The 26,774-nt window shown below is 59.9% G+C and overlaps 1 protein-coding gene and 1 long non-coding RNA gene across 5 annotated transcripts; one reads left to right on the plus strand and one right to left on the minus strand.

Annotated features, from left to right (window-relative positions):
- Positions 1-3,096: 3,096 nt before the first annotated feature.
- LOC306648740 lies at positions 3,097-19,398 on the minus strand. Of its 2 annotated transcripts, XR_013760470.1 has the most exons (4): positions 19,282-19,398; positions 18,798-19,121; positions 5,174-5,389; positions 3,097-4,053 (listed from the first exon to the last, which is right to left on the minus strand). It is a non-coding gene; the product is annotated as an uncharacterized lncRNA (long non-coding RNA). The 2 variants fall into 2 exon arrangements; XR_013760471.1 differs by lacking the exons at positions 3,097-4,053; positions 5,174-5,389 and adding an exon at positions 7,431-7,685.
- On the plus strand, positions 8,145-16,063 carry CEACAM16 (CEA cell adhesion molecule 16, tectorial membrane component). Of its 3 annotated transcripts, XM_079118954.1 has the most exons (6): positions 8,145-8,429; positions 8,652-8,818; positions 10,074-10,418; positions 10,708-10,983; positions 12,014-12,292; positions 14,009-14,811. In XM_079118954.1, exons 2-6 carry the CDS (start codon positions 8,782-8,784, stop codon positions 14,497-14,499), a joined length of 1,428 nt encoding a protein of 475 aa, XP_078975080.1. In that variant the 5' UTR covers positions 8,145-8,429; positions 8,652-8,781; the 3' UTR covers positions 14,500-14,811. The 3 variants fall into 3 exon arrangements, with proteins under 3 accessions (XP_078975080.1, XP_078975079.1, XP_078975078.1); XM_079118953.1 differs by lacking the exons at positions 8,145-8,429; positions 8,652-8,818 and adding an exon at positions 15,474-16,063 and having other exon boundaries at positions 9,396-10,418; positions 14,009-14,335; XM_079118952.1 differs by lacking the exons at positions 8,145-8,429; positions 8,652-8,818 and having other exon boundaries at positions 9,396-10,418.
- Positions 19,399-26,774: the final 7,376 nt, after the last annotated feature.

Below are 26,774 nucleotides of genomic sequence, written 5' to 3' on the forward strand. Positions count from 1 at the left end.
AAAGCCTCTAGTCCTCATCCCGTGAAAGTGACTTTGTATGGCAAAAGACTGCAGGTGGGTTCAATTCCAGACCAGAGATGGGGTAAGTCCTGGAGGGGCCATCAGTGGGTCCTTTATGGGGGACACAGGGACACAAGCGTGGGAAGGAGCTGCAACACTGACAGCAGTGGAGACTGGAGGACGGGCCGCGGCCCAGGCAGGGTCTGGGTGGCGGTGACGGATGCGAGACGACCCCATGGGCCTGTGAGAGCTCTGAAGGAGAGAGGACTGTGAGCCAGAGAATGAGAGAAGCTTCCAGAAGCTGGAAAGGCAAGACAGCGGTTCTCTCCTACAGCGTCCGGACCTTCGGCCAGTGAGGCCCGTGCAGGGCTCTGATCTCCGGGGTGGCAAGGTAATAAGGCGGGGGCTCTTCAAGGACGAGTGTGCGGCCACCTGTGGCTGCAGCCAGAGGAAGGTGACCTAGGGGCTGGGGCAGCCGCAGCGGAGCGGGGTCAGGGCCTTCCATCCCCAGGCCTCCAGGTTCCCAGGCTAAGCTGATCAGCGAGAGGTCGGGGCCGGGGCCGGGGTGTGTGGGGGCGCTGTTCATTGTGACCCAGGCCAGGGACCCTCCTGCCTCGCTTCTGTACAGCAGCTGCACGTCCCCCGTCCATTCTCTCTTTCCTCCTGCCCAGCTGGCCATAAAAACTACATTTCCCAGGTTCCCTTGCAGCCGGGCTTGGTCATGTGGCAGCTTCAGCCCAATGGGGTGTGAGCAGAAGCCGCCGGGGAGGAGCCCTGCCCGAAGGGCATCCTTCCTCCCTCAGTTCACCTGTGCCTCGCGCTGCAGAAGATGTGGTAGTGGGAGCCCCGGTGGGTCACGGGGCGAGTGCAAAGCCCCAAGGGAAGGCAGAGCCCAGGTAGGGGGAGCTGAGGCCGTGCCAGGCTGATGCCCGGCTCCTCCTAAAGCCTGATCCATGAAGCCACCTCCGAGATGGCAGCAGTTTCTAGGGTAAATTCTGAGCCCGGCAGCATTTCCTACAGTCCACCTGGTAACAGCTCCACAGTAAATTGGATTGTGACCCCCAAATTCATATGCTGAAGCCCCACCCCAGTGTGAATGTATTTGGAGAGCTTCTAAAGAGGCCATGAAGGTTACACAGGCGTAAGTGAGCGTCCTAGTTCAATAGGATTGGGGTCCTTATAAGAAAAGGGAGGATCACCAGGCATGGGGCACGTGGAGCCTAGGCCAGGTAAGGACACCGTCAGGAAGTGGCCGTCTAAGAGCAGGGAGAGGGGCCTCGGGGGGACCAAACCTGCTGAGCCTCCATCTTGGACTTCCAGCTCCATGCCAGGAGAAGACAGTTTAAGCCACCAGGTCTATAATTCCTTGTTACAGCCACCCCAGCAGATGAAACAGGCTCCTGCCACTACTGTCCAGGCAGGGGGGGATCTTCTTCCTTCATCACAACAAAAGCGCATTTAAATATAATAGCCAGGCCCAGAGGAGGTTGCCTGTAATCCCAGCAGCTTGGGAGGCTGAGGCAGGAGGATCACAAATTTGAGGCCAGCCATGGTAACTCAAAAGACCCTCCCTCAAAATTAAATTAAAAGGGCTGAAGGGCTAGGGGACTGGGGATGTGGCTCAGTGGTCGAGTGCCCCTGAGTTCAATCCCCAGTACCAAAAAAAAAAAAAAAAAAAAAAAAAAAAAAAAAAGTGAGAGAGAGAGAAAGAAAAAGAAAAAGACTTGTACACACACACACACACACACACACACACACACACACACACTAAAGCTGATTTTAAAAAGGAGAGGAGGGAGGGAGAGTCAAAGGAGATGGGGCCTGGGAGGCCAGTCTTGAGCCCAGTTGGGCCTGTTGGAAGGAGGGAGCAGCTGCAGACCCAGGTTGGGGGGATGGGAGTGGAGACCAGGAGCTTTTCAGCACCTAGCACATTGTCACTCCGGAAGGTGACAATGACAAAGGACATTGTCACCTTTGTCCTGGTTGGGGTTGGTGCTCACTGAGTCGGCCCTCATGCCAGACCACGGGCTTGACAGAGTCCATTCTTCACCAGCAGGGGGCAGCAGAGGGCTGCCCAGACCTTGTCGCCAAGGCTGCCTGGAGCCTTCTGGTACTTAGAGGGTCCACCCAGGTACCCAAGCCCAAAGCATGGGTACCTCAGTCACCCTCTTGCACCGTGACAGGCATGGCCACGGCCTCCTGAACTTGGCCTTCCTTATCCCTACAGCCCAGCCCTGAGCCTGGCAGCTTCTCTCCCCTGCCTGCCCAGCCTTCTCCCTGGTCTCTGGCCCCTTCCCATCTTCCCACCAAGGTAAAGCAACCCAAGGGATCTTTTTAAAACCCAAACTGGACCCTGCCCCTCCCTGCCTAGAACTGTCCATAGCTCCCTATTCCCCCAGAGCTCAGCTCCTCACCGCAGCCTGCAGCACCCTGCAAGGCCTGCGTTCTAGGGGCCTCCCCACCTCTTTGCCAGCACTCCTGGCCCCCCACCCTGTGGTCGTGGTCTGGAGGACTGAGCTGCTTTCTGGTCCCAGCACCCTGTTCCACCCCAGTGCGGACCCTCGCTCCCTCTGCCGGCTGCCTGGAGCCTGCCCAGTCACTGCTTGTCTCCCGCCCCTCCCTACTCAGGTCCCTCCCCCAGGAGGCCCTGACTCTCAAGCTGGGCCGGGCCCCTGAGGGTCCATCCACCCAGCCCTGCCTGTTCTGCTCATCCCTGGGGGCGGGTCAGTCTGCGTACAGGACCCTGAGTCCTGGGAGGGCAGGGGCAGGGCTCGCCCCGCACTGAGGCTCCAGCACCGCCCAGCGCAGCGCAGGGCTCGGGGGCGTGGGTGGAATCCGTGATGTGCGCAGTGCTCACCGTACAACCTGCCCTCCCTCCCGCGGCGTCTCCATTCATTCCCTGACACACGTGTACAGAGCAGTTACTGTACACCAAGTTCTGCTGCGTGACCTTGACGGGCACGGGAGCGTGACCTTGACGGGCACGGGAGCGTCCCCTCTCGGGGGGCCCGCAGCCTCGTGGAGGAGACGGCATGGGACTCGATGTAAGAATGATTGATAACGATCGTGCATTGAGCAATTACTATATGCCGTGCCTGTGCCACATGCTCTGCATTTATTGACTTGTGTCTTCACAGCGGTTCTGTGAGGGGGACATGATTATCCCCATTTTGCAGACGAGGAAACCAAGGTGAAGAACAGCGAGGGCTCAGTGCGCCCGCTGGGAACAGAACCCTCTCCTTGAGCAGGAGACCAGAGCGGAGTCCCCGGAGCGCCCCCGCGCTGGCCAGGCAAGATCGCCCGCCGGGGGTCGCTGTCTCCCCGCCGCCGCTCCTTCCCACGGGTCGGGCGGCGTCGCCGGGTTCCCAGGGCTCACTGGAGTCTCAGGCGCGCGGCTCCTTGCCTTCCGAACGAGGAAGTGGCGCGGGGAAGGAAATGGGCCGGGCTGTGACCCCGAGTCATTATGATTCATGGGGAAAACCCTTCTCTTCCGAACGCAGCGCCTTTGTGTGCAGAAGGGCTGCTGCAACTCGCAGGGGCGCAGAATCCGCCGGTGTAGACTGGCCAGCGGAAGTGCAGACGCCCCCCTTGGGCCCTCACCTGCTGCCTGCGTCCCCGGAGCTGTCTGCAGCCGGGGGTGGGCGCCGGGGGCAGGGGACACAGCGCTCCGGGGTCCGGGATGTGGCCCTGGTTCCATCCCCAGCACCGTGAAGATAAAAGTGGAGGGAGGGCGGGTGCTTCCCGGTCGCCGCATGCACTGGGGTTCCGCTTAAGATTGAGTTTGGGGAACGCGATCCAAGGCTAAAGCCGCATTCCAAACTACTGAATCATTTTTGGATCCTGGAAGGACGAGGGGACTTTGCAGGGTGCTAACAGCGTCCTAGGGCTGTGTTCCAGCCATGGCTGCGCAGACCTTCGAGGCAGCCCTTACCCAGAGCTTTCCAGGGATCCGAGCTGGGCCGCCGTTGCTCCGGAGGCTGAGGCAGGAGGATGGAGAGGTCACAGCCAGCCTCAGCAACAGGGAGGCGCTAAGCCACTCAGTGAGACCTGTCTCTAAATAAAATACAAAATAGGGTTGGGGATGCGGCTCAGTGGTCGCGATTCCCTCCCCCTCACTCAGCTCCAGCCACACCAGCCTCCTTGCTGTTCCCACACTCATCAGTGACTTTTCTGCCTCAGGGCCTTTGCACCTGCTGTACCATCTACTGAAAACGCTCCTGCCAAGAGCCCGCTGTGGTGGCGCACACCTGTAATCCCAGCCACGGGGGAGGCTGAGGCAGGAGGAACTCCAGTTTGAGACCAGCCTGGGTAACTTAGCGAGACCCCCATCTCAAACAAAATAGAAGAATTTTTTTAATGCTATCTAGGACTTGGTTTTTAAAAGGGGGAAGAAAAAAGAAAACGCTTTCCTCCTGTCTACCTACCGGCTCCCTGTCACCTCACTTGGCTCTTAGTTCACATCCTCAGAAAGCCCCCTCCACCTCCCTGTCCCTCCCTGTCCTTTGCTGAATTCTCTTTTCTTTTCTTTTCTTAGGCACTATCTCCACCTGATGCACGTGCTGTACCGGCCTCGTTCCTGCCCATCTCCCGCCAATAGGATCCAGCCTCACCAGGGAATAGATACGTCTGCGGTCTGTGTCCCAGACCCCGCTGGCACCCTGCAGGAACTCAGTAAATATTTGTTCACTGATTGAATGACTTGGAAATTCCCGAGGGCCAGGCGGCCAGGGGCTGAGGCTGGCCCCTCCTACCCACCTGCCTGTCCTGCCACACCCGCAGCCGGGCGCTCGTTCCAGGCTGAGGAACTTGGGGACATGGGGTTCTTTCCTCAAACAGCTTCAGGGGCCCCAGCCAGGATCAACCCCAGGACCTTGCCAGGTGGCACAGGAAGCCACACCCGGGGTCAGATCCATGCGCAAACACTGCCGCACCTGCCCACGTGATAAGCGGGGACAGCGGCTTCACCCGGAGCAATCAGCCCAGCTGCCCAGGGAGGAGGGGACAAGGGTCCTGCCACCCAGGCCCAAGTCCAGGTTTCTAACAAATACTGTCAGCGGTGGGCGGGGCTTGATGAGGCTCTGAGGGTCACTGAGATAAGAGGACTGGGGACCCAGGGCGCTTACAAAACAAGGTCACAAAACCCAGACGGCTGGATGGAGAGGCTGAGACTCACCAACTGAAACACAGCGCAGGTGGCCCTGAGTCTCAGGTCCTTGTCTTCAGGCAGGGACACGATGAGATCAGGAAAAACCAGTAAGGTCCCAAAAGTCACCGCCTGCTGGAATGGCGCGTGCCGGGGGTCCCACACCAGGGAGGCTGAGGCAGGAGGATTGCTGGAGCCCAGACGTTGAGGGCCAGCCTGGGCAACAGAACCAGAGCCTGCTGTCTACTGAAATAAGAGACAGAGAGAGATGGAGACGAGAGAGAGAGAGGGAGAGGGAGAATCAGCAAAAACTGTGCACCGTGCCACTGTTCCCCCACCTGGTCCAGCAAGCGGAAGCCACAGATAAAATTTAAAGTGTCCTAGCCAGACCCGGGGACGCACGCCTGTAATTCCAGAGGCTGGGAAGGCTGAGGCAGGAGGATCGCAAGTTGAAGGCCAGCCTCGGCAACTTAGCAAGACCCTAAGGAACGTAGAGAGACCCTGTCTCTAGGTAAAAAATAAAAACAGGGCGGGGGATGTGGCCCAGGGTAAAGTGCCCTGGGTTCGATCCCTGGTAGAAAGGGAGAAGAGAGAGATGTGTCAAATGGTGAGTGAACAGTGGCCCTCACAACCCAGGGCCCACTCCGGGGCTGTCCGTGGCTCTGCTCTCACCCTCAAAGAGAAGGGAAGCCAAGGTCAAGACCCCAGGAGGTGCAGGACATGACGTCCCACCACCCGCACGGAGGGGCAAAAGTCCTGCTCACAGTCTCCTCTTCTACCTACACTCAGCCCTGGGCCAGGCACATAGTAGGTGCACAAGAAACTGCCACTGTCAGCATAACCCAGAATCCAGGTTCACGTGGAGAACACCAGGCGGACCGCGAGGGGTGAGGACAACAGACAGAAAGGGCCACGTGGTGCGTCAGGCGCTGGGAGTCATGCAGAGTCTGGGTGAAGGCCAGGCTGCTCTGGACCTCCACGCCCAGCCTCCCCGCACCCCTTAGTCAGAGGGCAGGTCACCAGAAACCCGGAACTCCCTGGAGACTCCCCCACCCCCTCCTCTGTCCCCATGTCATTCACACCTGGTGTCCGGTTCCACAAACACTCTCTGAGGCTCTGCTCTGTATTGGACGGTGTGCTGGGCAGTGATGGGGATGCTGTGGGGACAGCCTAGGCCTGTCCTCTTGAGGTTTGCACAGACCCATCCCCAGACAGTGACCATCCAGGGGGATAAGGGCTGGAATTGGGGAGTCCCCTCGGGCAGTCTGGGAGGGCTTCCTGGAGGAGGAGTTGTTGAGCAGATAGTGAAGCAGGGCCCAGGGAAGCAGGAATGTGCAGTGAGGCAGAACAGCTGCATTGGAGGGTCCCAGAAGGAAGGACGGGGGGTCCCTGGGGCTTTTAAGGTGGGCATGCAGGGCCTTACAGGTCACTTTCTTCTGAGAGCACTGGGGAGCCATAGCAGGTTCTGAGGAAGGGGCAGCTTTCTGTTTCAGAAAGACCCTTTGTCTGCTATACGGAGGGAAAATGGGGGGAGGCAAGAGTGGGGCCAGAGACTCAGGAAGAGTCCGAGGGGAGAAGAAGCCGGGCAATGCAAGGGGCCGGGGGCCAGGCAACGGGGCAGTGGATTGAGGCAGGGGTCCCGGGGGACAGAGAAGGGAGATGTCGCAGAGGCCGTCGGCACAGAGAGCTGTGTGCTGGTCGGGAGGAGGCCCGGGTCCCTGTGCTGCCATGGGGGTGGGGACAGCCCCTTCCCCATGAGGACCGGGGGCGAGGGTGCTTCTAGGAAGATTCCCAGGTCGCTCTGAGGTGAGCGAGAGGCATCGGGGGCCACGGGGGAGGCATCCCGAATGACACTGGGCCATGGTCCCGGACACGAGGCAAAAGCAGGACCCGCGCCATCAGGGTGAGGCCAGGCCTCGAGGTGGTGGGGAGTGGAGGCTGCCCGCCCCGCAGGAGCCCAGCCTGCGAGGGCAGCCGAGGACGCCAGTGGGAGCACACGGGGACAGGTGAGCCGCAGGCACGGCCCGCCCAGAGGCAGGCGCCTCGGAAAGCAGGAGCCACAGCCATCGAGATCCGCGAGTGACACCCGGGAGGCCCGGGACGCCAGCCAGGCGCCCCAGAAACAATGGGCAGGGGCAGACCCCCCGGCTCTCGCTGGCACCGGGTGAGGGACGGAGTCTGCCTTTCCCTCCCGGCCCAGAGCAGGGTCTGTTTCTGCCGTGACTTCACCGGGGTCTCCCCAGAGCCCAGCACGCAGTAGGTGCTCACTAATCGCGGTCAAGTAGATGAACGAGTGACGTACTGAGCGTTCACTCCGTGGCAGGCCCCGCCGTGGGCGCGTCACACGTCTGATCTCACCACAGCGCAGGCTGGTCTCTGCGCCCCCTCGGTCACAACAGCCACCACGCTCAAATCCCCTGTATCAGGTGGCACAGGTGCAGCGTGGTGGCACATGCCTGCAGTCCCAGATACTCCAGAGGTTGAGGTGGGAGATGGCTTGTGCCCAAGAGTTCAAGGACAGACTAGGCAACATAAAGGGATCCTAGCACCCCCCCCAAAAAAATAAGAGTCCTATCTATTTATTTTTATTTTGGTACTAGAGCATGACCCAGGAGCACTTTACCACTGAGCCACATCCCCCATCCTTTTGGTTTTATTTTGGGACAGGGTCTCACTAAGCTGCTTAGGGCTTCACTAAGTTGCTGAGGCTGGCCTCAAACTTGCAATCCTCCTTCCTCAGCCTCCCGAGTCACTGGGGTTGCAGGTGTGTGCCACCGCACCTGGCTGGATCCTGTACTTTTAACAACAGTCCTGATGACCTGTCTGGGGCCCCGTTGTGCCAAGCCCTGGTGGACGTTCTGCCTTGTGACATTTCACTAAGAGCTCTCCATCTCTGTTTGTCAGAAAGTGGGGACTCAGCAAGAGACTGTCCCCAGCGCCACAAGATCAAAACTCTGTGGAGGGCCCGAGCCTCTGCAGGCCCACTGGGCAGACAGGGAGATGGAGGGCACAGGAAGGAAGGAAGAATGTGGGTTCCTCGGCCCTTCGCAGAGGTCAGCAGGCAGACTGCCCCAGAAAGCCGGTCTGGCTCTGGATACAGGGCAGGCCTGATTTCCCTCCCCGCAGGCACCGGGCAGGTCGGAGCCTCTGCCTCAGTTTCCACCTGCAGATGGGCATTTGACAGTGCCCGCCTCGCAGGATCATTTTGGCACTGAGGTTGGAGAAGTGGCAGTCGCCGCGGATCAGGGGCCACCCCAGACGCACCAAGGAGGCGCAGGCCTGGGAGGTCAGTAAGAACTGCCCGAAAATCTCCCCCTGTCCCTCCTCTCTCCTCCCCGGTGACCTGGTTCTTCTCCCAGTACCAAATCCGGGCCTTTGGCACAAAGAGGGTTAGGCAGCTGCCCCAGGAGGCCTGCCGGGTCGTGGCCCTTGGCCGGTGCCCGCCACACCCACCCTGGTACCCACACGGGGCCCCAGATCCTCGGAGACTCGATCCCTCCAAATTCAGGTGACCTCCCCGGCTCCAAATCGCCAAGCCCTCCCAGGGCCAGCGGCAGACGGAGCCCGGCCCCAACCGTGAAGGGCTGGGAGCCCAGGACCCCAACACACCACCTCCAAGGCCCAGCCTGGGGTGACAGATGGCGCTGGCCAGGTGCAGCTGGCTCCTCCTCAGCGGTGAGTGAGAGGGGCCCCCAGCACCCCCGGCCCCGGGGAGGGACCCCAGCCCGGGAGAGGGAGGCCGACCAGGGCCCAGCAGCTGGTGGGGAGGGCAGTCACACCGGCAGTCTGTCCCCTCGAGAAGCTCCAGTGTGGGGCAGCCACCAGAGAGGCCTGCAGGGTGGGCTCCGAGATTCCCATGACCGCAGCAATCCAGGAGAGGGGCCACCGTCACCCTCCTCCCCATGAGCTGTGGCAGGCTCGACCGGCTGGTGCTGGTTGGTGGCTCTGCCCCGAATGCGTAGCTTTGGGTAGACAGCTCAGCCTCAGTGGCCCATCTGTGAAATGGGTCTAACTGACGGAGTCCCTCAAAGGTCCCTAGAAGCAGCATGGATGAGCACTTACTGCATACCTGCTCTGAGGGCTCTCCACGTGATAACGCGCCCTCTGTGAGGGAGGCCACTCATGACCCCACTCCACAGAGAAGACAGAAGCTCAGAGAGGGAGAGTCACCAGCCAAGGACACACAGCAGAAAGTGGCAGAGCCAGTCTCTCAGACTGGAAAGCTCTGGAAGCCAGGCCAGGCCTGCAGTTCTTTCCTGAGAAGGGCCATGGCCACCCACCTCAGGCCACCACACACGGTCCAGCCCTGACCAGCTCCTGGGCCTGGGGCTCTGCTCCTGGAGCAGGGACAGGGTTGGGGAGACACCCACCCTGCTGGCCGTGGTGGCACTTGGTGGGCAGGGCAGGAGCCCCCTGGGCGTCAGGACCCTGGCGTCTAACCTGTGGCATCATCAAAACAGCCGGGCTGGCCGAGGAGGGCATCCCCTCAGATGCCACCTGAGGCACTGCCAGTGGGAAACCCTCTGGGTCAGCTCAGCATGGCTGAGCCAGTGCTAGGCACTTGCTGTGTACAAGAGCAGCCCTAGGCTGGATCCTTGGCACAGACCAATTCAATCCCACGACACACCCCTCCCTGAGACTGCAATCCTGGGCCTCACTGACATTTATGGAGCACCTACTGTATACGAGGTGGCCAGTCCTCATACCCCTATGTGGGAGCTGAGGCTGAGTCCATGCAGATGCCTCCAAGAGCAGTCAGTCAGGGGCCGAGGTGTGGAAGTCAGAGGGCCGCAGGCTCCAGTCCCCGCTTGGTGTGACCTCCTGTGTCCCGAGGACCTCAGTCGGGATGCCCCCTGTGCCCTGAGCCAGCTCCCTGCCAAACGGGGGCACTGGGTGCAGCCGGCCCCCGACCCCCTGCTCTCTTCCTCAGTGGGGATCCTGAGTGCACAGGCCGAGCTCTCCATCACCCCCGAGCCCGCCCAGCCGGCCGAGGGGGACAACGTCACTCTCGTGGTCCGCGGGCTTTCGGGGGAAGAGCTGGCCTACAGCTGGTACGCGGGGCCCACGCTCAGCCTGACCCACCTGGTGGCCAGCTACATCGTGAGCACGGGCGACGAGACCCCCGGCCCGTCCCACACGGGGCGGGAGGCTGTGCGCCCCGACGGCAGCCTGGACATACGGGGCGTCCTGCCCGGGCACTCGGGCACCTACCTCCTGCAGACCCTTAACAGGCAGCTCCAGACCGAGGTGGGCTACGGACACGTGCAGGTCTATGGTGAGACCCCCTGCCTCCCCCGCCAAGCCCTCTTTTGAAAAAAAAAAAAATCTAAAAAAATTTTTGATCAGAAAACAAAACAAAACAAAACAAAACCCTAAAATAACACTAAGCTGCTCACCTCTCTCGGGAGGGCTTCCAGGATTACACCTGCCTCCTGCACCCACTCTGTCCCCTGGCTGGGGATACAGGGCACTGCCACGGTAGGGCCATGCCTCCTGCCTGGGGACCGGAAGCCCGCCGAGCAGGTGGTGCCCGGCCCCTCCCCCTCCGCCTCTCGCCCCCACAGAGATCCTGGCCCCGCCCACGGTCATCGCCAACCACACGGCGCTGGTGGAGCACCGGGACACCCTGCGGCTTTTGTGCAGCAGCCCCAGCCCCGCTGAGGCCCGCTGGTTCTTCAACGGTGACGCCCTGCCCATTGCAGTCCGCCTCGGCCTGTCCCCTGATGGCCGGGTGCTGACCCGCCATGGCATCCGCAGGGAGGAGGCGGGAGCCTACCAGTGTGAGGTGTGGAACCCCATCAGCGTCAGCCGCAGCGAGCCCCTCAACCTGACCGTGTACTGTGAGTGCCCCTGGCGCCCAGAGACGCCTGACACCCAGGCTTCACAAACCGGGAAACAGAGGCCCGGAGAGCGAGCCCGAGGGCACGCAGCATGTCAGCAGGCGGGTTGGGGCTAGGAACCAGGGTCCCTCTTAAAATGCATCTGACCCATCACCTAAAGAGTTACAGAGCAGCCGGTTGCCGTGGCTCGGGCCTGCAGTCCCAGTGACTCGGGAGGCTGAGGCAGGAGGACCACAATTTCGAGGCCAGCCTCAGCAACTTAGCAAGACCCTGCCTCAAAATAAAAAAACACAAAGGGCTGGGATGTGGCTCAGTGGTTAAGTGACACTGGTTCAATCCCCAGTACCAAGAGGGGAAAAAAAAAAAACCTACAGAGCACCTTTGACATTTCAGTCGCTCCCTGGTTTGGAGAAATCTCTGCTGTTTTGAAAAAGAAGCAGGGGAGGGAGTAACGGGGGAGTGGGAGGGGACAGAACCAAAACACACGAACGAAGCATGCAGTCATGCCCAGGGCCAGCAGACGTGCCGTGTGGAATCCTGGGAAAATAGCTCACTGGGGTCCATGAGGCCATGATCTCCAAAACCCCAGCCTAGATTCCTAGACTCCCACCAGCAGAGAATTCCAGATTCCAGCAGCCCTGGACTCTAGACCCGAGAATCCTAGAAACTCTAGCAGCAGAGATGCTTAGACTCAATCCAATTCTAAAACCCCAGCATCTGGAAGCCTCAGCATTTCAGATGCTAAGAACAGCTTGCCAAAAAAAAAAAAAAAAAAAAAAAAAATCACTTAGACTTTTTCTCAATTTAATGAAGCCATAGATTTCAAACCTGCCTTGAACCGTCACAGAAGCAAAACCAGATGCCCTGGGAGGGGGCAAGATTCTCACAACCCCAGAGCCAGTTAGAGATCCAGGTGGGACCTGAAGAGGCCGGGCTCTGTTCTGCCCCCGCTAGGCCCAGGGGCCCCAGGGACCCCACCTGGTGGAGAGTGGGGGGTGGCTGCCCCAAGCCGCCTCCCTCCTGCCCGCAGTTGGCCCGGAGCGCGTGGCCATCCTCCAGGACGGGACCACCCGCACGGGCTGCACCATCAGAGTGGACTTCAACGCCTCCCTCTCCCTGCGCTGCGTGTCCCGGTCCTGTCCCGAGCCCGAGTACATGTGGGCCTTCAACGGGCAGGCCCTGCAGAGCAGCCAGGCCCACCTGGACATCAGCGGCATGACGGCGGCCCAGGAGGGCACGTACACGTGCATCGCCAAGAACCCCAAGACCCTGCTGTCCGGATCCGCCTCCGTGGTGGTCAAGCTGTCTGGTGAGTCGTCCCCAGCCTGGCTGCCACCTGCTCCTCACTGGCCTGGAGGGGCAGACCCTCGTCCTTGGAAAGTGGACTCCCAGCCTGCTCACTGCTCAGTCAGGTGGTCACCTGGTCGTCCAGGCACCTGTCACCTGGAAAACAAATGGCACATCAGACCCTCTTCCTTGAGGGCTGACAGGGGAGATGGTCACATGTCCCACGTGGTGGGGTGGTGGGTGAGGGGAGGCCACACAGAGGGCTCTTCCTAGAGACTCCAAATCTGGTCACCAGTCGCCTGGGGCTTCAGCCACCAGACAGCTGGACGTCTTTGCTGCCAACTAGATGACATGGTCATCTGGCCCAGACGATGGCACACACAACTGGAAAATCCCTGCCGGGCAGTTGGCAAATGGAAAATCACAACCAGGAGACGCCATCTTCTTGCCTCTGCCCTGGGACGGCCCGGGGCCGGGTTGGCACAGACAGCTGCATTTCCTGAGCCACCCGGGTGCTCAGGGGACCTTTGCTTATCCCCTGGGAACGGTGGCTTTGAACACTGGGGCCTCATTAATTCCATCTTGGTTCCTTCCTAAGTGGCCATCATCCCCCGGGGACAGTGGGGACAGTCCTCCCCTTCGTCCTCCCTCCTTCCCTCCTGCTACCAGGCTGGGTCTCATCCAAGGGGTGGATACTCTTTCCCCCAGAGCGGGAGTGGCAGCCCAGAGGTAAGTGGACCTCCCGCCCCGCCCTCCAGGGGCCTTGGCAGCCGGTCTGGGCGGGAGATGACTGCAGACGCTGCCCCAGCCCTGCCCACGCAGGCCGGCGTGGGGGTCAGAGGCGTGCAGGTATGCGCTGGGGTGCAGCCAATGCCCCGCAAGCAGCCCTGCCGCGAGAGAGGCAGAGCGGAAGGGCACCGCTGTTCCCTCCTTGGGAGAGATGCTGCTCCGAGAGCCCGGGTCGGTCTCTGCCCTCGGAGAAGTGGTCTCAGAAGAGGGAAGCGTGTCCCCCTTATTCAAGGAGCTGCCTGAGGGAGGAGGCTGGGCCTGGTGGGGAAACTGTCCTTCACTCTTGGCCTGATGGGGAGATGCAGTTCCCACCCTGGGGGTACTCCCGATCCGATGCGGGAATTCCAGGCCCCTCTTGCTAGGGAGTTCTAATCCGATGGGAAACTCGGGCTCCCCCAACTTCAGGGGGTTCCCAGCCTCACTAGAAAGACCCACCCCAACCATCTGCAATGTCTCAGTCTGATGGAGGAGACGGGATTCCCCACCTTGGAGGAACTTTCAACCTGATGGAGGAGAGACGGCCTCTTGCCTCTCGAGTCTTTCAATCTGATGGGGCAGCGGGACCCCCACAGTCTTGAGTCTCTTGATCTGGCAGAAGAGATACGATGCCGGGGTCACCACTCCCAGCTATCTGATAGGGGAGACAATGCACCCATATTCTGAAATTTCCAATCTGATGGAGGAGACATGGCCCGGCCCCCTGGGGTCTCCAGGATGACCCCTGCCCTGAGGCTGACAGGTCCTAGCCTGACAGGGGACACACACATCTCTGCCAGGCTCCCTGGGGACAGAATCCAGCTTCCCCTACCACACAGGTCACCTGCATCCTGTCTCCTCGCCAGCGCCCACGTGGACAGCACCAACCAGCAGGGGTGGCACAGAGTAGCTGGCCGGGGGGCAGGGACGCCATGCCCAGCACGGCCTGCTGACCCGGCCCCTCTCTCCCCAGCGGCGGCAGTCACCATGATGATCGTGCCTGTGCCCGCCAAGCCGATGGAGGGCCTGGACGTGACCCTGACCGTCCAAGGCTACCCCAAGGACCTGCTGGTCTATGCCTGGTACCGCGGGCCCGCCTCCGAGCCCAACCGGCTCCTCAGCCAGCTGCCGTCGGGGAACTGGATCGCGGGCCCAGCGCACACCGGCCGGGAGGTGGGCTTCGCCAACTGCTCGCTGCTGGTGCAGAAGCTGAACCTCACTGACGCCGGCCGCTACGTGCTCAAGACCGTCACGCTGCAGGGCAAGACGGACACGCTGGAAGTGGAGCTGCAGGTGGCGCGTGAGTGTGGGGCGGGTCTGTGCGCACGGGGCTCCCAGGCGCGCCCCTGCCTCCCCTTCATCCACCCGGCGACCCGGCGGGGGAGACGCCTCCGCCTGATCGCAGCCTCAGGCCTCCCCAACTTCTGCGCCCATGAGAGGGACAGCAGAGGGTGGCTGTTTTGAAAAAGGAGCATAGTCTGAGGGCCAGGCGTCTTTTATCCTGTGAGTGGGACCTAAAGCCGGGGAGGTACGGCCTGCTCTCCAGACCCGGGCGGTGGGCTGGTGCTGCACCTTGATCCTCGGTCCGACCAGAGACAGGGTGAGGGTGAGTCAGCCTCTCAGTCCAGACCCGAGTCCCTGCACAACGGGGCTCACTTCTCTTCCTTTCTTTTGGAGTGAGAGTCGGGACTAAAGTTCCACCATCACACAGTGAAGTTAATTTCTCCAACCGAACTAAGGATGATCTCTATTAGAATAGAGGCTTCTAGGCGGGTGTGTCTCCTCCATCAGACTGGGAGCCCCCAGGTCAGGGCCCAGGTCTCCTCCATCAGACTGGGAGCCCCCAGGTCAGGGCCCAGGTCTCCTCCATCAGACTGGGAGCCCCCAGGTCAGGAACCAAGTTTCTCCCATCAAACCCGCAGAGCTCTGAGAGGCCTGTCGCTAAGGCAGGTGCATTAAACAGGGAGCAATCAGACACTGGAGCGACATCATTTCCTGAGTTCGGAATCTTGCCTCCCCATCAGACTGGGGGTTCTAGGAAGTCCCGTGCCTGAGCCAGGGATGGCTTTGCCACCCTCAGGATGGAAGCTTCCACGATCTGGGTCCCCCCGCTGCCAGACACTCCTCTACACCGTGCTTCATCCAGTCCCTGACTGAGCCCTGGTCGCCTGAGTCGCTGGGGGGCATGCCCATCAAGGACGAGGGTCCCCCAGCAAAGCCTGGGAATTCCCTTTCACCCTGTCTCTCTCCTCACAGTCCACCTCCCTCCCTCGCACGAGGACCAACGCCACCTTCCTGAACCTGAAACTGGCAGAGGCTGAGCTCGGGGAGGCTGGGAGGCAGGGAGGCCGGGATGGGCAGGGCAGTGGGTGGGCGCAGGGGCCGCGGCTCACACCTGCTGATGGCCTCCTCTGCCTCCTTCCCATCCTCCCTCACAGCCCTGGAGTAGCAGCGTGGCCTCGGAGACCTCGGGGAGAAGGGGTCTCCTCACCATCTCCCCACCTCCGCCTCGAGGGCAGGACCACGCGGCAGGGACGCTGGCTGTGCCCCGGCTCCCCGCTTCTGCCCAGCGTTAGTGCCAGCGGGACTCCGCCCCTCTCTCGCTGTCCCAGAGCCGCAGGGCCATAAACGTCCTGAGTAACGCACACGTGTGTCTGCCTCTCCTTCCACCTCTGCCAGCCCAGCCACACGGCTACACTGGCTTCCTCCTCCACCTGAGGTTGTCCCCAGTCTGGACACGTGCGTGCATACTGATGTCCAGACCACCAGCTCCGCATCCCCGCTGGGTGGCAGAGCCTCAGGCCCTCCCCACAGCTACCCTGCTTAGACCTGAGGGTCCCGCTCTTCAGGGGACCAAAGAGTGCCCCTCCCTGGAGCACCAGCATCAGGTGACACCAGGCACAGCACAGCCCCTACACTGCACCTCGCCATCACGGGAGCCCCGAAGCAGGCTGCTCCTGCCGGGGGGATGACCACGATTCTCAAGCGTTCTGGCACCTTCTGGTCCCCAATCACCTGCGTAACTGAAGATGCCCCTTTGTGGGAGCCATGGTCCTGGATGCCTTCACATCGCCCTCGCATGAGAGGCGACTGAGCAGGGCAGGGCGAGTGGAGAGCCAGGAGCGGGTCTGAGCCGCAGGCCCCGCCCAGCCAGGATGCCCCACTAGAGAAGCACCAGTCAGCAGTAACGCGGGCGTGCAGGCTTGGGCTGGGGAGGACTTGCCCAGAGATGGAGATGCTGTTCTGAGGATGGCGCTGAGTTGGGACAGTGGGAGGTGAAGACCTTCAGGGTGAGGGCTACAAAGTCTGCATCATAGTCCTGCATTTGCCACGATTCACTCAAACCTCACCTTGTGCATCAGTAAAACCCCCTAGGCTTGGGTTAGTCCAATTTTTTTGTTTGAGTGGGGGGGGGGGGTGGTACTGGAGATTGGATTGAACCTAGTAGTGCGTTTTACCACTGAGCCACATCCAAGCCCTTTTTATCTTTTGTTTTCACACAGGGTCTCACTAAGTTGCTTAGGGCCTCACTGAGTTGCTGAGGCTGGCCTCAAACTCATGATCCTCCTGCCTCAGCCTTCTGAGTCACTGGGATTACAGGCGTGCACCACCAAGCCCTGCCTCCAGCCTATTTTTTTTAAAAACCTCAGAGTCCTTTCTTCAAATGCCAAGTGTACATGGCAGGCTACTGTTATTTAAGCTAGAAAAGAATGTAGATTTCAATTCAGAATCTATAGATTCCTACCCCACACACACCAAAATTCCCTACACATGAAAAAAAAAAATCCCAAGTATAACACTTGGATTACAGAGGCAATTAAAATGCAAGATATCAACAGGAAACAAAAGATAGTAAAAACACTATATAACAAAACCTGTGGGATCTGACTAAAGCCACCCTTGGAGGGAAAAAATCAAAGCTTAAATGCTTTAAGGCACTGAGAGTACTGGGGGAGGGGAAAAGGCTTGGAAATGAACAAAACAAGTTGTCCACTGAAGAAAATGGAAAAGTGTGCAAAATAAACCAAGGGAGAAAGAAGGGGAAAGAGTTAAAAAAGATAAAAGCATCCAGGTGTGGTAGTTCATGCATGTCATCCCAGCAGCTCGGAAGGCTGAGGCAGGAGGATTGCAAGTTTGAGGCCAGTCTCGGCAACTTAGAAGGCCCTAAGCAACTTAGCAAGACCCCGTCTCTAAATTAAAAATAAAAAGGGGGGCTGGGGAGATAGCTCAGTTGGTAAAGTGCTTGTCTTGCAAGCACAGGGCCCTGGGTTCCATCCCCAGCACCGCAAAAAAATAAAAAAATAAAAAAGGCTGGGGATGTGGCTCAGTGGGTAAGCATCCCTGGGTTTAGTCCCCAGTACCAAATAAATAAACAAATAAATAAAACTGCTGGCTTTGGCAGCACATATAGTAAAATCGGAATGATCTAGAGATTGGCACGGCCCCTGCACGAAGATGGCACACAGTTCTGAAATGTGCCATATTAAAAATAAATAAAGCAGAAACAGAACACAAATAACAAAGAGACAGAGGAGATTAACATAAAAGGTAGAAAGGGAAGCCGGTCTGGCCGAGGCAAGGCGCGCTCAGCACGGGCATCCCCGGGGTCGCTGCCCTAGCTGTCCCACCGCGCAGGCCCGGCTTCCCACCCCCGGAGCATTTGAAACCCGCAGATACTCGCTTTCCCAGACTGCCTTGCAGCCACTGGTGACCATGTGACCAATTTGAGCCATTCAAGAAAGGGGAGGGCCTAAAGTTCCACCCACCGACTCCACCCACCGACTCCACCCCGCGCCCCCACCCCGCGCCCGGGAGTCACTAAGGAGCTGGACCGAGTCTGAAGGCTGTTGCTTGAATCAGCCTCCAAAGTGGAGTCTCTGGGCGACGGTGGGGCTCGGGGCCAAGGATGGATCTGAACCCACACTGTTAACCCCAATATTTTCCGGTCCAGGAAAAGAAACGAGCATTCATATCTGCCCCCTCCCCGACCCAGGCTGGCAGAGGAGTCTAGGTATGGGTTAGGATTTTCCTTCAGTGACTAGTAAGAGAAATCAGAAATAACACCGTCAATCAAGATATAGGAATCAAATATAGAAGATAAAGAAGAAACTGGTATAGTAGGAGTATACAGGATTATTTTTCTCATGCATAAAAAATTCCCAGAAACAAATTATTCAGAGCAGGAGTGGAGGCCCCAGAGACAGTTCTTTCTGCTCCATCATCCTTAGCTTAAGACTTCTAGTCTCTCAATCATCTCATGACCTGAAATGGCTGTAGAAGCTGCAGCCACCTCACCCATGTTCCAGGCAAGAAACAGAAAGAAGGGCACAAAGGGTAAAAACAGCCGTTTACGGGACGGGCCCCTTCTAAGAAACTTTCTCCAAAGCCCCATAGAACAACTCTGACCTACAGCTCATCGGTCAGCTCTTAGCCACATGCTGGCCTCACCTGCGAGGGAGCCTGGGAAGTAGAGTCTCTTCCTTGGATATGTTGCTACCCCAAATAACATCAGGGTTCTGGTATTAAGGATGACAGAGACCCTGAGCCCCAGGTGAGCAGTTGGTGAACTCTGCGTGCCAGGTCTTAAATTCCTACCTCCCTAACTAGACAAAACAACCTTTCTCACTTACGCGCCCCGGGGTAAGAGCCAAAGCCACAGCAGCAACTGGGGCGCGGTGGGTCCCACGGGGTTGTGGGCCATCAATGCAGAATGAGGCCAGCAGGAGGGGCAGAGGGAGGGAAGGTCAGAGGAGGCTGCTCACGTTTCTAGGTCAAGCAGATTCCATATCCTCAGGGTGCGGAGTCTCAGATGTCCCCAAGACCCAGTCTCCTGTCCCTTGAGTCATCTCTGGACTCTTCCACTGAATCCTCCCAAGCAGCCCAACCCCTTCCTTACAGTCCAGGAAAGAGTAGCCACAAACTAGCCAGGTGTGGTGACGCCTGTAATCCCAGTGACTCAGGAGGCTGAGGCAGGAGGATGGAGAGTTTGAGGCCAGCCTCAACAATTTATCCAGGCCCTATGCTGTGGGACTTGGGCACTTTGCTCGTCCTCCTCTGTCAAATGGAGATAATCGTACAGCCACCTCCTAGGATTGTGGAAAAGACCCAGTTAATCCTGGAAGCAGCTGACACGCACACCCTCACAGACGCCGTGGCCCTTAAAGGTGTTAGCTTTTGGCAACAGACAGATGGAAATCCAAAGCAGCATTTTGGGGCAAAGCCTTCTTCCCCGGGGACTGAATTAACCTGACGACCAAGCGTGGCTTGTCTTCTGTCACCCATGACATGCCTGGCACCACGGTCATCAAGCCGGCACAGGAGGCCCCCGATAGGAAGCAGCACAGCCTGGCTTCTGGCGACGCTTGGAGCTCACGCAGGTTCCAGGACGGGGTGGCGGCAGAAGCTCCGGCTGCTCCTCAGTCTTCCTTTGAAATGGGGCCACGATTTCCAAGTCACCTACTTGTTCATTAAAAACATAGCCCCTCAGGATATCCTCCACTGGGGAGGCTAAGGCAGGAGGATCTCAAGTTTGAGGCCAGCCGGGGTGACTTTTTTACTTTTTTGGGGTTCTGAGGATTAAACCCAGGAGTGCCTAACCACTGAGCCACATCCCCAGCCCTTTGTATTTTTTGAGACGAGAGCTCGCTAAGTTGCTGAGGCTGTCCTCCAACTTGTGATCCTCCTGCCTCAGCCTCCCCAGTGGCTGGGATGACAGGTGTGCGCCACTGCGCCCTGCGCCCTGGGTGTTAGCTGGGAATTTAAAGGACCCAGACTCAGGGACTGTCTGAACAACAATAAAAAGCAAGAAAAATAAGGTACAAAGAAGAGAAGGAAAATTGCCCCAAATTACTCAGCCGGGATTTGGCTCGGAGAGGGGCAGGAACCAGGCCAGCATTGCACAGCTCGCTTCTGACCGAGATTGGTACCAGGGCCCTCCTAGCAACTCCCGCCTCCCCCGTGAAGCCCCAGAGCCGGATGGGGCTTGGGCCCCTTGACTCCCCGGCCCTATGGCCTCTGTCCCTCTGGCCCCGCCGCCCAGCCCCTGCAGGAGGGGCGGGAGTGACCTTGAGGCCAGCACACACAATGGCCGGTCCCTCTCTGGAGCCCCGCCAAGGAGAGGAAGGAAGCCTGCCCTGTGTTTCTCCCTGGGCTGGAATGTCGGCAGGACTGATGGAGCGGAGGAGAGGAGGGAGGAGGACAAGGAGACGGGAAGAGGGGAAGGGGAGGACGGCTGTGGAGGAGGAGGGGAGGCACCTGGCAGGAGGGTGCCAAAACCAGACTTTGGGAACCAAGGGCGGGTCTGGGCAGTTTCAGCCCATCCTGATAAACGGCTTTGAGCACAGAGAGGGCATCCCTCCCCGCAAAAGCTGCACAGGAGCAGGATGTCCAAAGGGCTTGACTGTGCTGCGAACCCCTGGCAGAAGCTGCCCGAGGCCCCACAATGGCTTTCAGAAACAGGTGCCGCGCGCCCATTCCTCAGAAGAGGAAGCCAAGGCTCCCGCAGCTGGGTCCCCTCTCCCGGATCATCTCCAGCGTGCTTGCCGCAGGTCTGCCCACCCCTCCTCCCATGCCATCCACTCCCCTGGCCTCGCGGCTTTGTTTGAATAAACCCAACTCCTGCCTCAGGGCCTTTGCACTGGCCAGTCCCTCCTCCTGGAAGGCTCTTCCCCCCACCCCATTCCTGCCTCACTCCTCTCAGGCCTCTGCTCCAGCGTCACCTCGCAGGGGCCGCCAAATCCCCAAAGACTCACGGCCCTGATCACGCACACCCCTCAACCTGATGTTCTGGATTGCTTGCTTCCTTGTCTGTCGTCCCTCTTCTTCCCCAGACCATGAGCCCCACGCAGTAGGAGTCCAGTCTCTGTTCCCGGTGTGTCTATCCCTAAGTCTGTTCCTGGCACACAGTAGGTGCTCAGTAGACACCGGCAGTCGAGATGATGAGACCTGCCCTACCTGCTTTCCGTGGAGTGACCGTTGGCCGCCCACTGGTGTGTCACACATCACCCCAAACCCAGCAGATCGGTCACCTCAGTCCTGGGGTCTGGGGGTGGCTCGCCGGGCGCTTCTGCTCTGCAGCTCTGCGAGGTCACAGTCGCAGGGTGGCTGGGCTGTGGCCCCACATCTTGGCTTGCTCACTTGGCTGCCAGCAGGGACGCCCACTTCCTTGCCACACGGACCCGTCCACAGAGCCGCCCAGGTGTCCACGTGACAGGTGACCCCCAGAGCAAGGGACCCAGGGAGACTGAGGAGGCGCCACATGCCCGGTAAGCCTCGGTCTCCAGAGTCACACGCCGTCTCTTCTGCCGCGCTCTGTGTGCGAGGAGCAAGTCACCCGGTCCAGCCACGGTCAGAGAGGAGAATTCCTCTCCACCTTTTGACAGGAGGGTCCAAAGGGGTCACGGATGTGTCCAAAAGCCCGCGGCCACCGGAAGGACTGAGGAAGGCCGGGTGCAGCTCCGCGAGAAAGCACATGCCTAGCATCCATCCCCAGCAGCGCAGCCACACACAGCCACACAAACACGCACACACACAGCCACACACACACACACACACAAACACGCACACACACAGACATACACACACACAGACACACAGACACACACGTAGACACACACACACACAGACACACAGACACACACACAGACACACACCCAGATACACACACACACAGATACACACACATAGACACACACACACAGACACACACACAGAGACACACACACAGACACACACACAAAGACACACACAGACACACACACACAGACACACACACATAGACACACACACATAGACACACACACAGAGACACACACACAGACACACACACAGAGACACACACACACAGACACACACCCATAGACACACAGACACACACACACAGACACACGCACACACACACACACACACACACACACACATACACACACATACACACACGGGGCTGAGACAGCCAGTGCGGTGGCACATACCTGTAATCCTAGTGGCTCAGGAGGCTGAGGCAGGAGGATCACAAGTTGGAGGCCAACCTCAGCAACTCAGCGAGACCCTGTCTCTAAATAAATATAAAGAGGGCTGGGATGTGGCTCCATGGTGAAGTGCCCTGGGTTCCATCCCTGGTGCCAAAAAAAAAAAAAAGAGCGGGAGTGACTCTGCGGGGCCTCCATCCGCTCGGGTGGCCGTGACAGAGCCCAGAACCTGGCGTTCTGAATGACTGAAGTGCTTCCTCCTGATCCAGAAGCGGGAAGTCCACCATCAAGGGGCCGCCAAGGTAGGTCTCCTCCTGAGGCCTCTCCTCGGGCAGCAGGCAGCTGCCGTCTTGCCGTGGACTCACATGTGCAGGGAGACAGACAGACAGACAGACAGGGAGAGCTTCCTGGTGTCCCTTCTTATAAGGACACCAATCCCTCAGTGGGGTCCCACTCTGAAGACCCCATCCACCTCGGTCACCTCCTGGGCCACCTCCAGATGCGGTCAGTGGGGGCAGGGGAGGGGACACAACATGTCAAAGTCACTGCCTGTCTCCCAGCCCCAGGAACAGTGCAGGCAAACGATTGGTGCTCAATAAATACCTGGTAAGCAAATAAATGAGCCCACTGGACCACGGGCCAGCGCCGGGCCGAGCAGGTTCTGGGGGAGGCGCGGGAGCCGGGCCAGCGGGCGGGGGTGCAGATACTGGGCACTGAACCCCGGAGCCGCGCCCCAGCCCTTTCTTATATTTTATTTAGAGGCAGGGCCTCGCTTTTGCTGAGGCTGGCTCTGAGCTCTCGCTCCTCCGGCCTCAGCCTCCCCAGCCGCTGGGATGACAGGCGAGTGCACGGCACCCACCCCACCCTGCTTCTGCCGTCATGGTCCTGTCACATCACCTTCTCCTCTGCTGTGAAACCTCCCTCTGCCTCCTGAGGATCCCGTGCTGGGCGTGGGGCCGCGGGGGACGCAGGTGAGCCCGCTGACCATCCTGACCTTCCTCACATCTGTGAAGTCTCTTTACCAATCCTGGTCACATTCTGAAGTTCCAGGGTTCCCACCTGGATATCTTGGGGAAGAGGAGGATGTTTTTCAGCACAAGCCCAAGGCGAGGGCTGTAGGACCAGAGGAGCAGGGTGGAAAGGTGACAGGGAAGATTCCAGACTGAGAGCACAGCAGGTGCAAAGGCCCAGAGGCAGGGAGGCAGGTTCAAGGCCAGGGAGTGGGCTTCGAACAGGAATGAGGACCAGGGACCGCACAGGGCCATACAGGCCATGGTAAGAACTTTGACCCTCTCCCAAGAGAAGTGGGAGCCATAGAGGGCTCTGGGCAGAGACTGGACAGGCCCTGACTCAAATTCGAGGCTCCCTCAGGTCGCCAGTCGGGAGCAGACACGCTAGGAGGGAAGAGAAGAATCGGGTCCTGAGCAGGTCCCGGGCGAGCCTGCAGGCCGGGCAGGGCCCGAGGAGGGAACAAGACTGGTCAGCGGTCAGGAAGCAGCCTGCCTGCCTCGTCTCTGGGCACATGGACTCCAGGAGGGAAGTTGGTGGCAGGTTGCGGGCTGCGGTCTTGACCCTCCCATGGGCCCGACCCCTCCCCCAGCTTCCCTTGGCCCCAGGGGAGCTGGCCTCGCCTGCTTCCCTCCCGTCCTCTCGATGATGGGGAAGCCTGGTTTTCCCCTAACCCAGCAGACACCTCTTCCCTCTGCCCGCCGGCCCTCCCGCCTCGGGAAGCCCCGAGCAGGCCTCCTAGAATGTCCCTGCCACCCGTCCATCCAGCCAGACCGGCCCCAAAAGGGGAAGTGGGTCGCCCACAGTCAGCAGGCCTGCGGTCCTCTGAGGACATCAGGGCCTTGTCTCCTCCGTCCCCCGAGAGCCTGGAGGGCTTGTCACCTTTTCCAATTCCTTCCAGGGTTCAAGACTCTGGAGGAGGCCTGCGCTCTCCCCAGGCCTTCTGGAGGCTGGTGGCTTTGAGCCCAGGTCTCCGGAGGATGCGTCGTGGTAGCTCAGAGGGGAAGACGAACCCGGGCCTGCCCCACCATGTCGGGCGGAAAGACTGGCCTGGCCTCAGATAGCCCTGGCACAGCAATGGTCAGGGCTGAGATGTGGGGGAGCCCAGGGCGTGGGCGCTCCGAGGGGTCAGGGAGGGCTTCCTGGAGGAGGGGACAGCTCCCGGAGACCTAGAGGATGAGCAGGCATTGAAAGGTGCAAATGTGACCACAAGAGGGACCCGAACGTGCAAAGGCCCGGGGGTATGTTCTGAACAGGAAGCGTTTGGGAGCTCAAGGTTCAGGAGTGGCCAGCCTGGTGGCCCGAGGGTGGAGGTCCTTCCAAACCACGGAAGAATGGTGAAGGAAGAAGAGGCAGGGGCAACTCTGAACTTCAGAAAGCCCCTCCCCACTGGCTGGCACCTGGAGGGCGAGACAGATCACGGTGCGGGTGACTGGGACTGGGACCCAGGCCTCCGTGCGCTGCGCCGCACCCCGCTCTGGACGGGCGGCCTGGCCCACGGGGGCCGCTAGGTGGCGCCGACGCACCACTAGGCCGGTCTCCCCGCCGAAGGAGGGTCGCGCCGGGGCAGAGCGGGCCCACCTCCGGGTCCTCGCCCCTGGTGGGCGACCTGGGTGGCGGGGAAGCAGCCGCGCTGCCGCGGGCGCGGCGCCCTGGGCGGGACCCTCGCCCCTGCAGACAGGGCCGCCTTCCCCATCAGACGCGGTTCCGTCTCCCCTCGGTTTCAGGGGCGCCTCATCCCGCCTCCAGCCGGCGGGGGCCCTTCCGCCCCTCAGGCCGGAGCTGCGACCCATCAGACGGAGGGAAAGGCCGCTCCCCCGCCCTCTGATGCCCCGGCAGGAACGCGCCCATTTCCCCGAGAAGGAAACTGAGGCGCGGGGAAGCAGCGCCCGTCCTGCCGCCGGCCTGCCCGCGGCCCACGCCCTGGGTTCTCCCCTGGCACCGGGACCGGGGGAATTCTGCCCCGCTGGCCTCGCCTGCCCGGCGGCGCCAGCGGCAGCCGGGGTCAGAGTCCAGGGCGCAGGAGGGAGGGCGGGAGGCTGGAGGGAGGAGGCCGCTCCGCCCACTGCGGGGATTCGGCGCCTCTGGCTGCCTCGGTTTCCCCATCTGTCAGGAGTGAAGGGCACGAAGGCACCAAGGCTCAGGAGTCAGAGTCTGGAGGTGCCCGTGCTGGGCCCAGCGACCTGCCTGGGGACCTGGGAACCCCCAGTTCCTCCCTGGCCCCTCCCCGGCCTCCGTTTCTCCAGCTGTGAAATGGATACCCGTGGCCGGTGGGTGCAGAACTGTGACCTGGCAGGTCAGAAGCCCTTGGCGTGAATGAGGCTTTGGAGGCCGGCATGGACCCCCGCCCCTTCCTGACACCCTCTGACCCAGGCCACCTGTTCCCTTAGCAGGTCTCCTGGCCTTGCAGCCTCTTCCCCCACCACAACCAGAGAGGTCTTTCCAAAACCCAACCCTGCCGCTGCTCAGAACCTGCTGTGGCTCCCTAGTGTTCCTGGGAGAAAAACCCAGGGAGACGCCGCGCAGCTGCAGGCCTGCGGGGGCTGCGTGGCCTGACCACCCTCCTTTCTGGACTCCTCAAAGGTCCTCTTGTCAGACACTCGCCCCAGGATCAGCCTTCCCCGTCTCTAGCCAGGCCGGCTCCTCGGGGGGCCCCCCAGCCCGCTGTGCCTGCACCTCGCCACCGTCCCCCACCACGGACAGAAGCAAAGGCCTCTGGGGTCCAGAAAGGCGGGAGCGCAGCAGAGGTCGGCTCCTCTGTTCATCTGACGTACCTGACTTATTTGGAGGGTCTGCCTCAAAACGCCCTCTGCATCCCAAGGCCCTGCTTCCCTCCCGTGTGCACTGCCCGCACCCTAGTCCAGCCACTGTCCCCTGCAGCCTGGACCGTGCACTGCCTCCTGCCTGGCTTCCTGCCCAGGGCCTGCGCCTCCACCAGAGCAGCCCTGCTCCTACCCTGCTCAGGACTCTCCATGGCTCCCATCTGCCCTGAGTTGCTACATACAGACTCCGTGTTCACGGATTCGACCAACCTCAGATGGAAAATACGTGGGGGGAATTGTGTCCCTACTGAGCACGTGCAGGCTGCTTTCTGGTAATTTTCCCCTAACAATACAGTACAGCAGCTACGTACAGAGCGCTGCGGTTGTCCCAGGCGCTCGGTCATCTGGCATATACAGGAGGATGCACGTGGGTTCTGCGCAAATACGACGCCATCTCGTGTGAGGGATTTGAGCATCTGTGGAGCATAGCATCTGTGGGGTGTCCTGGAAGCAGTCCCCAACAGGCACTAGGGGACCGCTATGAAAACCAAAGTCCCAACCGGGTGTGGTGGTGCACACCTACAATCCCAGCAACTCAGGAGCCTGAGGCAGGAGGATCCCAAGTTTGAGGCCAGCCTCAGCAACTTAGGAAGGCCCTAAGCAACTTAGTGAGAATCTGTCTCTAAATAAAAAATTTAAAGGACTGGGGATGGGACTCAGTGGGTAAGGCCTCTGGGTTCAATCCCCTTATCTTATGGAAATTATACCTCCCAAAGGTGATTTTTTTTTTTTTTTTTTTTTTTTTTTTGGTGGGGAACATACTAGAAATTGAACCCAGGGCCGCTTTACCACCACCCAAAGAACTTTTTTTTTTTTAAGACAGAGTCTCTCTAAGTTGCTGAAGATCTTGCTAAGTTGCTGAGGCTGGCCTCAAATTTGCAATCCTCCTGCCTCAGCCTCCTAAGTGGCTGGGATTACAGGCGGGCAGCACCACACCTGGTCT

Source organism: Sciurus vulgaris, assembly GCF_902686455.1.
Source record: "Sciurus vulgaris genome assembly, chromosome: 17".
NCBI classification, from domain to species: Eukaryota; Metazoa; Chordata; class Mammalia; order Rodentia; family Sciuridae; genus Sciurus; species Sciurus vulgaris.